The sequence below is a fragment of the Tursiops truncatus genome, chromosome 6, assembly GCF_011762595.2.
Source record: "Tursiops truncatus isolate mTurTru1 chromosome 6, mTurTru1.mat.Y, whole genome shotgun sequence".
NCBI lineage: Eukaryota > Metazoa > Chordata > Mammalia > Artiodactyla > Delphinidae > Tursiops > Tursiops truncatus.
In genome coordinates this window covers 91,369,917-91,384,300 of record NC_047039.1, presented here as the reverse complement: position 1 = coordinate 91,384,300, position 14,384 = coordinate 91,369,917, and the positions used below count along the sequence as shown (strand labels likewise).

General features: G+C 39.6%; 1 protein-coding gene across 1 annotated transcript in view; it reads left to right on the top strand.

The window, feature by feature from the left end:
- The window catches only part of CTNNAL1 (catenin alpha like 1), a 58,194-nt gene that overhangs the window by 21,186 nt on the left and 22,624 nt on the right, over positions 1–14,384 (top strand). Inside the window, exons 3-8 of the mRNA XM_033858377.2 lie at positions 2,362–2,549; positions 4,645–4,764; positions 7,241–7,330; positions 8,379–8,549; positions 11,440–11,640; positions 14,033–14,119. Coding sequence (XP_033714268.1) covers positions 2,362–2,549; positions 4,645–4,764; positions 7,241–7,330; positions 8,379–8,549; positions 11,440–11,640; positions 14,033–14,119 — 857 coding nt within the window. The remainder of the gene's footprint in view (positions 1–2,361; positions 2,550–4,644; positions 4,765–7,240; positions 7,331–8,378; positions 8,550–11,439; positions 11,641–14,032; positions 14,120–14,384) is intronic.

Here is a 14,384-nt window from a genome sequence, read left to right as displayed (position 1 = left end):
AAGGAAGCATTTAACTTTGTTGGTGGAGCTAACCAAATGTTACCGTCCCACATACTTAGGGCTAAATGCCTGGGGTTTAGTCAGAAAAAGGAAAGGTTAAATAACGCCATATGGGCAAGCTCGTATGTAATATCTTTGATGACTGAGAGCTACTGGAAAAAGTAACATTTTCCAGGGGTGCAGAGGAAACATTTTTATACTTCTTGCTATGACAAAGTGATACTTTTCCTCTTGCTCCTTTCTCTGTACGTTAAAGTTTAATTCTAACCTCTTTTTTCTCTTCATATTTGCTATATAAACTTTGTATTAGTTACCTATTGCTGTGTAACATATTAACCCAAAGTTAGCAACTTAAAACCACAAACATTTTATTCCCTCACATAGTTTCTGAGGGTCAGAAATCAGGGAGTAGCTTAACCAGCTGGTTCTGGGTCAGCGTCTCTCATGAGGTTGCACTCAGGGTGTTGGCTGGGCCTGCAGGTTTGGCTGGACTGCAGGATCTGCTTTCAAGCTCCCTCTCTTGGTTATTGGCAAGCTTCACATTTTTGCTGGCTCTTGACCAGAGGCCTCCGATTCTCCCCATGTATACCTCTCTGCAGTAGTGGCTGCGTGCAACATGGTAAATGGCTTCCCTCAGAGAGAGCAACCAAGATGGCAACCTCAGAGTCTTTAACAACCTAAGGTTGGGTGTGGCATACTGTCACTTCTGCCATACCAACCCTGGTATCCTGTGGGAGGAGAGAACACAAGGATGAAAATACCAGGAGGTGGGGACCATTGGGAGCCATCTTGGAGGCTGGCTACCACAGACTTCATCTGTTAGTAGAACTTCAGCTGTTGTCATGTTATGTAACCACTCCATATGTGATGGCTTATCTTTTGGGTTTTCCTGTATCATTTCAAATTCCGATTGTCTGAAACTAAATTTATCATCTCCCTTCCCATGCCCTTCTGACTTTTTTAAGGGACTTAGGTTTATAACCTTGAAGCCATTTTTTTCACTTTTCCTTTCCTTCATATCACTGTTAAGGTCCTAACTTTATATTTTGTTCCCTCAGTATCTCCCGAATCATCTTTTTTATATTCCTATGGCTGTCATCCTAGTAAGTTCCTTACTGCTTCACACTCACAATTAAAATAGCTGCCTGGTTAGTAGCCTGGCTCTGAATCTCTCCTTTCTAGTCCATTTTATATGCTTCTATCAGACTAATCTTCCTGAATCCTGACTCATTATGTCATACCTTGTGATATGTCCATTAAAATTCAGATAATTTTTCTCGAGATCCTTAACCTCTTGGGTGTATGTAATAATATTGACAAGAGGGCTTTTGTGAGAAAATCAATCCATTATGTACTCAGACTTATTTACGACTTAAAAATGATCTTGAACATTACAAGATGATGAAAAGTTTATTTTTTTACACTTTTAAATTTAAACAGTAAGGTTTGGGAAGAAGTTACAGTCTGGTTTAATTTGGGGGGACAAGAAATATTTGAATTGTTTTATTGGTGGATAATTGCTATTACAGAAATCAAAAGATTTTCATAGCAACAATGAAGAAGAGACTTTTTTTTTTTTTTTTTTTTTTTTGCGGTTCGCGGGCCTCTCACTGTTGTGGCCTCTCCCGTTGCGGAGCACAGGCTCCAGATGCGCAGACCCAGCGGCCATGGCTCACGGGCCCAGCCGCTCTGCGGCATGTGGGATCTTCCCGGACCGGGGCACGAACCCGTGTCCCCTGCATCGGCAGGTGGACTCTCAACCACTGCGCCACCAGGGAAGCCCGAGGGATGTTTTTTCTAGGCCCACTTTTCACTGAGGATGTCTCCTGCTGGGGCCCAAAGTCTTGTCTTCTCTCCCTGCATATCCATAAAAACCCAAACCCCTTCAGGTTGTGGAGATGGGCAGTGACACCCACCCCCACCCCTGCCCCCCTGGTGCTCCCTCTACCCCCTCAGCCCTAGCCAAAGCCTGGGCAGCTGCTTACTTCTCTGCTTTTAGGTTCTTCCTTGGTTATTGGTTCCTGGGATCTCTCTTTCTTGACCTTATAGAGCAGGAGGCTTTTGGGATCATGTAGTTTGCCGTACCGCTGGAAACAAAAGTTATAATATTTTTCAAACTCGATGAATGTAACAGTTTTTCACAATTCTTAGGAATGTACCATTATTTTGCCATTAGAGAACCTTATATGATAATCCTTAGGTTCATTAAGAAGAAGCTATTTCTTATTCCTGAAATAAGACTCCGAAGTTGAGTTTCTGCCCATTGAGCACATTACCTTAAAGATTAAAGTCTGGATTTTAATTTGTGTGACTTATTCCCAGTTTAACCCCCCACCCCCCACCCTTTGCCTTTCTTCTTAGGAGAAACAATTGCAGCGCTTACAGATATGAGCAGCTTGAATCGTCCAGAATCTGATGGCCAGATCACAATTTTTACAGATAAAACAGGAGTTATAAAAGCTGCAAGATTACTTCTTTCTTCAGTGACAAAAGTGTTATTGCTGGCAGACCGAGTAGTCATTAAGCAGATAATAAGGTCAAGAAATAAGGTACTTACCTTTCTAATGTTTCTACTTGTGTCTTTCAGGGTTGTTCAAAAAGTTATTTCTTTTTTTTTTAGGTTAACTGCAGGTAATTCAGCAATGCTTATCTGTTTTAATTGTTTATTATTCTAATTGTCTACAGTTTAAAAGTGATGCTTCATCTATACCTGTAATTCCTAAATGTATATACTGGGCTCAAACTTTTGAATGCAAATAACATTTCTTCTCAGAAAACCATTATCTACTTGTTGAGGTTTATTGCTGAAAACTTTTCATGTGTACAAATGTGGGAAGAAAAGCTGAACACCATGACAATGTATGTAGTAGAAACCTAGCTGATAAAAATACTGAATTCCGGGCTTCCCTGGTGGCGCAGTTGTTGAGAGTCCGCCTGCCAATGCAGGGGACACGGGTTCATGCCCCAGTCCGGGAAGATCCCACATGCCGCGGAGTGGCTGGGCCCATGAGCCATGGCCGCTGAGCCTGCGCGTCCGGAGCCTGTGCTCTGCAATGGGAGAGGCCACAGCAGTGAGAGGCCCGCGAACAGCAAAAAAAAAAAAAAAAAAACTGAATTCCTAAGTGCCTTTTTTCCCCCAAGTCAGACAGTAACAATTTATATGCTTCAGAAGAAGCTCAATTACCTGAAACCACAATTATCCACATTATAAAATTTCTGTATGCAAAGTTCCTAAATATTAATAATCATAAAATTTAGAGAATAGATTTTAACTCTTCCAGTCTAGACTTCTTCCAGTCTCTCAGATAATGGCCATGCTTCTCCATCAACAGGGAAGCCAGAGTGTGTACAATTATTTATTTATTTATTTATATAGCTGCGAGTCTTAGTTGTGGCAGGCGGGATCTTCGTTGTGGCATGTGGGATCTTTTAGTTGTGGCATGTGGACCTCTTAGTTGTGGCTCGCAAACTCTTAGTTGCGGCATGCATGCGGGATCTATTTCCCTGACCAGGGATGAACCCGGGCCCCCTGCATTGGGAGCGTGGAATCTTACCCACTGGACCACTAGGGAAGTCCCAATCACTTCTTTCCCTGGATAATCCCCTAGGCAAAGAGGAGGGCAGTCAGCCAGGGAAGGGATCCTCCCACTGATCTGAGGGCAAAACTACCTGGCTAGTATTGAGTGAATTGAAAAGTGTAAGTTTAAAGAGAAAAAGAAATTGGAGAGGTGAATCGGACAGTGCTAGAGGAATAGGAACAAACCTTCGTCTCTTTGGAAGACGGAGGTTCTGCTCAGTGGTGGCAATCTGCCTTATCTACGTTAATTGCCTAGGCTTCCTGAGCTGCTGGGGCAGATTAACATGCCAAATATCCATCATATCCTCATTAAAAATAAGTAAACACAGGCTATCTGTGTTTTCCTTACCTATCTTGGTCTGACTAAAACTAATCCAGTACTGTTATTTTAGAGAAAAGTATTTGAAAATATGTTTCACATCTATTTACTTTACTTCTAAATATCAAGAAAATACATAACGTTCTCTGTTGACTGTGTTACAAACATGCTCTCTATCTACTCCTGGCTGCCCAAAGCTTCTTGGCAATTAACTGATTCACCACAGGCAGTTTCTGACTGATGCAAACTTTTCCTACTCTTGAAGTCCCTAATCGCCCTTTCCACTCCTTACTATGCGGGTGACCTTCCTTCCACTTTTCTGAGGAGGATGGGGTTCCCCCAGTTCTGGTTCACTGAACCTTAAAGCTTCTGTGTATCATCTTTTATCCTCATCCGCCTCCTACATCTATGAAGATTTGATTACCTTAGTCCTGCACGTTCCCGCCTTCTCCAGACCTTGCTGCATAAATGATCTCTTGCATATTTAGTCATTTCCTTTACTTTTTCCTTTAATTTTCAAGTAAGCCCAAGTCTTCCCATCCTAAAAAGAAATCATTCCCTAGATGATTCTAACCTTTGAATCTGCATCTACTTTTCTGAGTCCTTTCTTCTCTGTCTTTTCCTCGGACTCTTTCTCAACTTCCCCCTAGAATTTAGAACTTCTCTTTTGTTCCTCTCTTGGCTCAGGTTTGATGTCTCAGTCTCTTTCACATCTAAACCTGATAATAAAATAATGTCTGTTTTGCAGGTTCTTGCAACTATGGAAAGACTGGAGAAAGTGAACAACTTTCAAGAGTTTGTCCAAATATTCAGTCAATTTGGAAATGAAATGGTGGAGTTTGCACATCTTACTGGAGATAGACAAAATGTATGTGTTTACAAAATCTTGAAATACATTTATACTTTTCAATTTGGATAGAGGTGTGATCTTTGTGATCATTTGGGTTGTTTTTTTTGCTTGTTAAATCTATAACCTTGCTCTTGAAAGCCTTTCATAAATAAGCCAGGATAAAGTAAATAGATCTGTATGCCTTTTTTTGCTCACAGATAACAGTTAAATATTTTCCCACCTCACACACTGGGAAAGGTCATACTTGCCTTCAAGCCCCAATTAAAGTACTTCCTCTTTCACAGAACTTTCCATTTGACTCTTCTACAAGGGCTCAGGCAAATAAATGAGTCATCATACATATCCTGATAGTATTTTGTTATATATCTCTTATTATTCTTTTTGTAATTTGTTATATATTATTCTGTTATTATATCTTTCTATAATTGTTCTATATTAGATTAATAGTAATAACCCAAGCATTGGGTGATTTGCATTGGCTATATGTTAGCTACTTAATATTCATGATTTCATTTAATTCTCAGAACATCCGTGTAAGGTAGATATTGTTATTACTGTTTCACACATGAGGAAACTGAACTTGAGAAGATAATAAAGTTTCCCAAGGTCACTTTTCTAGCAGTTTGAACTCAATTATGTCTGATTCTAAAGCCTGTAGTTTTCAAACCGCACCATGATATTAGGTCTTTGTGGGTCTGTTCCCCAATTCAGACTGTAAGTTCTGAAGTTTAGGGAGGTGGAAAACCATGTCAAATCCAGGATTGACTTTTTCTTGTTGTTGGGGTACTTGTGCATGTGTTTATCCTGTCAAGTTAAATATATAATTGATCACTTCTTGAGATGCTTTGGTATAGTCCCATAGGCCATGGTTTGGGGCGTGAACTTTCCTGGTTGTAGCTGGAGTTGGAAGGTGGGTATTGGCCTGGAAAGTGGCAGGCTGGGTTATATGCTTCACTTAGTGCTTCTTGGACATCTGGGTTTAATGAGGCCTATGTTTCGTCCTGTGGACCAGCCCTCTAACAGATTGAGATGCCACCTTTTTGGATCACTTGCTATCACCATACAATCTATGGTGTAATGTATGGCTTACAAGTGTTATGTATACACACTTGATGCATTGTCAACTAGACCCACAGGTTTTTTTGCTAGAAGTCCTGTCCAGTATGTTAAAGACAAGGAATGGATGGAAATTTTAGAAGTGACCTCAACCTTTATTTTTGAAAGATGCTCCTAATGGATGATAATCACATGTAGGATACAGTCCTTTGGAATGTTACCTTGTGACCTGAATTAGCTTTGGAGTTTTTTGCAGTTTCTCATTTACTAGATGTAACTTTGCTTCTTTCTTTCCTATTAAAGAAAGCTGTATTGGGATGCAAGTAAATGAGAGTGATATTATTACAGGGGTAACTTTGAATCCAGTCCCATTTATTAAAACAAATAAAAGGAAATCACTTTCATACTTTAGGTCCTTGTTATTTGTAAGAAAAGCCTTTTCATCCAACTGACAAGTGAGAAAAAAAATTGACTAATATGACAGGTGAAAATTTTATGTAATCCAGATTTCATCATCCATAAGTAAAGTTATTGGAACACACCCATACTAATTTGTTTATGTATTGTCTAGGGTAGCTTTCGTGATACACTGGCAAAATTAAGTAGTTGTTTCAGAGACCAAATGAACCAGAAAGCCTCAAAAATTTATTATCTGGCCTTCTATTGAAAATTTTTGCTGACCCCTGATTTAGATGGTTACCAAACTATTATGAGAGTATTTGGTTGTAGATTTAATCAGCAATATTTGGAGATCTTCTGTGATAGCACACATTCATATCAAGGGCTATATGAAGAGAAACCAAATGAAAAAAAAAAACAAACCCAAATACAGTGCCTACTTCAGAGTTTATATTCTAGTTGGGGAAAATTATATGCCCAAGAAACATCTTAAGAACATTTTAGAGCAGCATATTGGCTAAGTTTAGGATTAAAACAACAACAACAACAACAAAAAACTTGAGATGAATATGCACTTAGATGGGATTAATCACATGATCCCTGAAAGAGTTGGCTGTAAGTGTCTATTTTGAAGGAAATAATAGTCCACAAATGCTCAATAAATAAGTCGCTTTTAATTAAGTAAAGCATAGGATGGTTGTTTCTGGTTGGGAATGAGGTGTGTTTACATGGGCAGAATGTCAGGTGTGCAGGCCACCAGAACATGAGCCACATGGCAGCCTCTCGCTAGGTCTCAGTTCCTGGCTGTGCTGCCCTTAGTAAGGGCAGCTGTTTCTTTCTACTCTATTGTGTTGATACATTTACATTGAAGTGGTGACATTTTATAAAACATTTATTCTGGGTTTTTTTCTACTTTGTCACTTTTTTAAAACAATGTTACTTAATTGTTGAGTCTTGCTATTATGGAGTAAATTATTTCTCAAAAAATTGAGTTGTTTACATGATCCTAGACTGCTCAGTGGTTTTATTCCATGTTTAGGATTTGAAAGATGAAAAGAAAAAGGCAAAAATGGCAGCAGCTAGGGCAGTTCTTGAAAAGTGTACAATGATGCTTCTCACAGCTTCAAAGGTAAGAAAATTTTTGTTTTACTGTGTTGTAAATTAATTAAAAAACCTGATTAAATGCATCTAATTTATGTATTTTACACATTAAAAAGATGAAAGTGATAAATTGGAATATGGGCTATAATAGTTAAATTTCAGTTATTCTTTAACAAGAATGTTAACTTCCATCCCCAGTTCCAAACATCAGGTAATCTATGAGTCAGCTTTGAGCAACTAAGCAGAAAATGGCTTATTAAGTGCTGTGAATGGAGGCCTGTCACACACAGTCACTGCCTGTGGGGTTTTGCTAGTCTCATTGGGGAGCCAGCACATGTGCTCTAGAAAAAGCTACGCAAGTTAGAATCTGTTAAGTAACAGTGGAGTATTAAGTCAGCCCTTAGCTTGTTTATTCTGTAAATTCATACCTCTAAGTCCTTATTCTACTTTTAACAAAATTGTCAATCAAGAGCTCGTAATTTCAAACAGCAGTCGGCCAGCAAATTGGTACAATTCAAGAAAGAACTAGTAAACATCTCATTAGCAGTTTGTTTAGGATTGCCTTTTCTGCTCGGAATATTGCCTCGATACTAGGATCAGTGAAGCCACAGAAACAGGATTCACGGGAGTCTGCTTGGAAGGCTCTGTTCATAGCTAGGCCCTGGAGTAGTTTTTCCTTTACATCATTTTTTAAAAGTCAAAGATGCATCCACAGTCATAAGACATCTGTTCATTTTTCCTCATTCTTTTTTTAGCTCTTGCACATATTAGGCAACATTTTAAAAGTTTTAATCATGATGAAGATATAGGGTTGTTGTTTTTTTTTTCAAAAATTTTAAGTAAACATACTGAAGTATAAAGATACAGTTTTGCACTCTGCCTTTTTCACTTAACCTTGCTGTCGCTTTTTACTCATCCTACTTCCACTTTTAGTGAGGAGAAGCAGCTGGGTGAGCCAGGGACACGGGAAATTTTGGTAAAGAACCATTTTTATTAGCATGGCATATTCTCTGTAAGATTTTGTGTATTATGATATGGGCCAAATCTTAACATAAAAATTTTCAATTGTTTCAAAGACGTGTCTCAGGCATCCCAACTGTGAATCAGCCCATAAAAACAAAGAAGGAGTATTTGACAGAATGAAAGTGGCATTGGATAAGGTAATTGAAATTGTGACCGAATGCAAACCAAATGGAGAGACTGACATTTCATCTATCAGTATTTTTACTGGAATTAAGGAATTCAAGGTAAGAATAGAGAGAATATATTTTGTTTTTTTCTTGCCATTTCAAAGAAGCATCATTATATGTAGTATCCATAGTTTTGTTTAATATTTTAGAATAGATGCTTCACAAAGGCAGATATTTGTCTTTAAAACAGTGCCACAGTGTACAAACTTAATACGCAGTAACATAAAGCTTAGGGTAGTTTGTACAGAGAACACGGGTCTAGGGTTATAGTAGCTGCTCCGGCCCTGTTTAGCTGTAGCCTCTTGTCCTCTGTTTAGAAGTGTTCCCTTCCCAGCTCTGGAGCAATGCCATACCATCATGGATGATTACAGACAGCAGATCTGGAATCTGCTGGAATCCCTGCTCTTCCTTGCGCTATAGAATAGATACTTTGAGACTGTAGTAATAGTGATAGCATTAATGATGCTTGAAACTTTTAAATGAACAATAATACATACTAACATTTATCAAGCACTTATTCTGTGCCAGCTCTGTGCTTTAAATGTGCGTGTGTGTGTGTGTGTGTGTGTGTGTGTGTGTGTATCTCAATCTCACGAGAACTATTATTATTATTCCCATTATACTGTTGAGGAGACTGAGAAACAGAGATTAAGTAACTTGCTAGCTAGAAAGTACCAGAGTTAGGATTTGAAAGTTGGCAGCCTGACTCCAGAATACCCACCGTTTCAGGGCAGAACTCATCACAACTCAGAGATGGTGACAGTGCTCTTTAGTAGGAGTGGTGTCTAGTCGGGAAGACCCAGGGAATTGTCTAACACAACTCCCTCATTTAATAGGTGGGAGAACTAGGGCCCTGAGAAGTTCTCTAATATGCTAAGGGTTACCTCCCTCTCTAGTAGTCAGGGCTGTGACAGGGATGGTATTCTTTCCATCTAAGTAGGAACATGGGGTGGAAGAAAGTAATGGAAAGAACATTTATTTTTAGGCATCATGCTCTCTCAATAAGTATTTTCTCATTTAATCTCTAACTTCCCTTTTAGATGCATATTACTATACCCATGTTTTTGAGGAGGAAAGCTAATATGTGGTAGAACCCTTGTTTAGAACCAGGACTTTCTGATCCCAAAGTCCATGACCTTTCAGTTTACACCTCTGAGTCTGCTTATATGCTGTCTGTCCTACCCCACATCTCCTCCTGAGGGGGAGGAAGCTACAGGGACCAGTCATTCTTTCAGAGTTTTTATTACTGAAAGGAATCTTAGAGATAATTTTTCTAATTCTCTGTTTTTGTTAAGGCTGAAGGGATAGATGTCAAAGGTCAAAGGATAATAAGGAAACAAGTAGGGGTAGAGCCAGGTCTTTGGCCTCTTGACGTTGCATTTCTGGTTCCAGGCTAACTGAGGGCAGCGTGGTGCCTGTGGCCGCTGCTGGCAGCTCCAGCTGCTGGTCTCTTCGCCAGCAGGCATTCTGCAGAGCAAAGCGATCATGAATAGACTCAGTCTCACTGTCAGTGGTTATCTTCTTTGCATCTGTAGAGGGAAACTGGATACTTTATTCGTTACTTCGAATATATGAACAGATCTTATGAAAATATGCAAATAAGTGGCTTTCAAAAAAAATACTCTACTAAGTTGCTGTTTAAAAACATATATATGTTCTCTTTAAAGGAAAATAAAAAAGTTTAACATAAATGGTATGTGGACTGATTTTTATGTTGTAATTCTGTTTAAATCCTCAAATTCTTAGGTTCTCATTGTCAATTCCATACCTCACTTTTATCCATGTTCTTTCCTAGCTTAAAAAAAAAAGAAAAATCCTGTCTCCATAGAACAGAGTGATTACTGGAGATAACTTGGGCCAGGAGGAGAAGGGGAAGCTATTACTTCCCTGTGGCCTCTCAACCTTCCCAAATCTTGGTATTTTCGGGGATCATGTTAAAATGGGTCATATGTAAGGATTAATTTGGAATGATAGTTGTGAAAGGACTTTAAAGTGTGAAACAAATGTAAGTTATCCTTATCAGAGCAAGAATTGTACCCACAATCATGATCATCACCACCTACTGCCTCTCAGCCCAGGTTGTTTCTGTGACATATTTCAAGGGCTAGAGGTTAAATAAGGTTGAAGTGACATAGCATATCTCAGAAAGCTGAGAGAGAGAGAAAATTGTACTAGTGAACATGTGTTCATCACACCTTCAGGGAACTCTAAGCACAGGCTGGCTGAAGTGAAAGAAGGTTTAGGAACTCAGAGAGATGAGATAGACTGTTAGAAAGATATGTAAAGACAAGACCCTGGAAGGTTTTGTGTTATGCGGTACAAGTTTGGGCTTGGTTTCATAGGTGTTGAGCCAATTAGAGGGAGGTGGCAATATCTGAAGAGGTACATTTTAGAAAGATGATTGAGGTCCCCTGGTAGAGAATGTTTTGGTCAGGGAGGTACTGTTGGGGACATAAGACAAAATGTAGGGAGACTAGTTTTGCTGAATTAATGAAGGAAAAATTGATGTCTTTCCTAGTCCCTTCTATACCCCATACCTTCCACACCATTCCCCCTGGGCTCAACACATTCATTTTTGGCTGTAACATCGTCCAGGACTTTGCCTTGGCATTTTGTCAGATACAGATCCTTTACCTGGAAGCTGGTTCATTTTTCCTACCAGTTGCTACATGATAATGCTCCTTCTGCCTTAGTATTCATTGATCTTGTAGAAATGCTTTGTTAACGACTATAGTAATAAAGCTCCACACGGCCATTGGTGGCTCTCGAGCAATGTGTCCTCCTGGGTTAGTGGACAATAAAGTCATCCCTGGGTGCTGTATTTCTCCTGAGCTTTCAGACAGGGAAAGAAATTGCTAGCGTCTTCCTGGGCCCTGGGAGAAAGTACAGCCCATCTGGTTAGGTGGGAATGTTGACTCATGTGGATGTATATGCTTTTTGTTCTCAGATGAATATTGAAACTCTTCGGGAGAATCTTTATTTTCAGTCAAAAGAGACTCTCTCTGCGATGCTGGACGCCCTCTTGGAGCGCACAGAGGACTTTACTGATTGTGCCTATACCAGCCACGAGCACAGGGAACGCATCTTGGAACTGTCAGCTCAGGCCAGGATGGAACTGCAGCAGTTAATTTCTGTGTGGATTGAAGCTGTAAGAGCTTTATTTCATCAAAGTAAATCTTCTGTAATAGCTTTTCCCTGGAGCCCTGAGAGTTGTGGCAGGCGCCGTCACCACCAGGAGTGTGAATGTGGTCCAGAGTGGGCCAAGGGTGTCTCATTCCTTTTCTGCCCCCTACTTGGCCAAAGCATCCTTCCCATAAGCACTCACGGTATTCTAGGCCTGTTGTTTCTCATCCTGGCCAGTCTGGATTCTGTGCCACCATCACCATCACTAGTTCACCCTGTCGTCCCCACTCTTCCACTAGACTCACCTTTGGAAAATTCCTCCCCAAAATGCTTCTTCAGAGTGAAGAGCAGAGGTTCAACCAAGCCTAGAGGTTCTTGGAACCTGAGTCTTACTGCTGGAGCCGTTCAGATGTGAACAGTTCTTAACTCTGAGGACAGCTGATTTATAGACACAAGGATTTAGAAAACTTATTGAGGTTTAGATGCAATGAAGACCAGGGTAGATCCAGCTGGCAGGTGAAAGATTTTTCACTTTCGCACAGATTCCTGGTCTCAGACTGGCGGGCAGCCACTTTAAGAGCCTTAAACAGGCTGCTGGTGCGCTTCAAACGTGGGAGTTATTTGGGCAAGAGTGGCAAGGACTGACAGAAGTGGTACAACACAGGAAGTGTGCACCCAATCTCTTCTAGGGCGTGGATTACAGATTTGAAAGGTAGAGCCCTGAGACATGTCTCTGGCACCATTTATTTATTTCTTAGGCCTAGGATATGTCAAAAAAGTATTTAACACAGTTTACAACATACAGCATGGATAGAACAAATCTGGAAATCATGGACAAAAGCTTAGGCAGTAAAGATGAAGAAGGGTGAATGTGCCTGAGAGGGTCCAGCAGTCTGCTTCCTTGTGAAGAGATTGATTTATGAATGTAGTATAAATCACAGATTTCCCTCATATTTTCTTGGCATCACAATATTGCAAATGCTCATATTAACAGGAAAACTTAACTATGGTAGAATGGTGTCAGGGATAAAAGCAGTATTTTGTGTTTAGTTTGAATTGTCTATGTGATATCTAATCTGAAGTGTAGATGGCTTCAGAATTAAATTTTAAGCCCAACATGCAATATAAAGAGTTTCTGTGAGGAAGCACTGTCTGTGTTGGGCATCCAGTTCTATCAATACTTAAATTTGCAGTTAGCACCTTTCACATGTTTCACAAGCACTTGGATCTCTGATTCTGCATGTCAGATGTATTGTTCATTCATTCACTTTTTTAGCAGTTGTCACTGAGTACCTTTTATATGCCGGGCACCGAAAATCTAAAGATGAATAAGATAAAATCTTTGCCTGTAAGAATTTTGCAATGTAGAAAAATGTGGGAAGGTGTGAAACGAGTACAAAGTACAGATCATGTGTTGAGAGGGTTTAAAGGAGGTTGAATTTGTATTTATCTAGAGGAATCAAGAAGCTTCATGAAGAGATTGACATTTAACTGATTTATTCATTCAAAGAGTTGAATACCTGCTACCTTCCATTTGCTGTGCCAGGTATTGTGCATTCAGTGGTGAGCAGAATAAATGTGATCCCAGCCTTCACAGAGCTTACCAAGACCTAGTGAGGAAAATAGGCTTTAAATAACAACAACAACAAAAATCAAAAGTACGTATGTAATTGCAAACTAGGATGATTACTTAGAGAAAAGGTTAGGGTAAGAAGAGGGTCTAATCTAAATTGTGTGATCTAAGAAGGCCTTTCTGAGAAAGAAACATTTATGTAAGGACTTGAAGATGAATAGGGTTTTAATTTTTATCTAGGTTAAGAATGAAGAGATGAGAATTCCAGGCAGAAGGTAAAACAGATTAGTTTTAGACATGATAAATTTATTAAAGAAAATTAGATTTAAAAAATTCACCTGTTTAGAGTAGAAAAATGTAACTAAATAAAAATTCTCTTTTCCACTCTAACCATAAACAGATGAATTTAAAAAATCTACTTTTTTTTTTAACTAAACAAATTGAGTTTATTAATTAATTTATTTTTGCTGTGTTGTGTCTTCGTTTCTGTGCGAGGGCTTTCTTTAGCTGTGGCAAGCAGGGGCCACTCTTCATCACGGTGTGCAGGCCTCTCACTATCGCGGCCTCTCTTGTTGCGGAGCACAGGCTCCAGACGCGCAGGCTCAGTAGTTGTGGCTCACAGGCCTAGTTGCTCTGCGGCATGTGGAATCCTCCCAGACCGGGGCTCGAACCCGTGTCCCCTGCATTAGTAGGCAGATTCTCAACCACTGCGCCACCAGGGAAGCCCTACTTTTCTTATAGTTCACAGATGATATTAAAAATTTATTATGTTTGTAGTTTGAGTAAAATTGGAATTACAAGATGAAAAAGACAGCTCTTCACATGTACTTTTAAAACTTTTTAGCAAAGAAAGAAAACAAAGAGCATCGATGAAGAACTGGAACTCGCTATATTGAAAATCAGTCACAGCCTCAATGAACTTAAGAAAGAAGTAAGTACAGTTTGAAATCTAGCCTCTTTTAATTCTTTGCAAGTTGTCGTGTTGTATGGTATATATAAAATGCCTTAGCATTAGTATGTTCCTGTGCCCAGAAAATGTTTGTAAAGTTTTCCTTTGACCTAGTTATTTTGAAGCCACTGTTTTATTAGTGCCATCATTCTCAAAGCTTGTACACAAATGTTTATAACAGCCCGAAACTGGAAACAATCTAAATTTCCAGGGAATTCCCTGGTGGTCCAGTGGTTAGGACTTCACG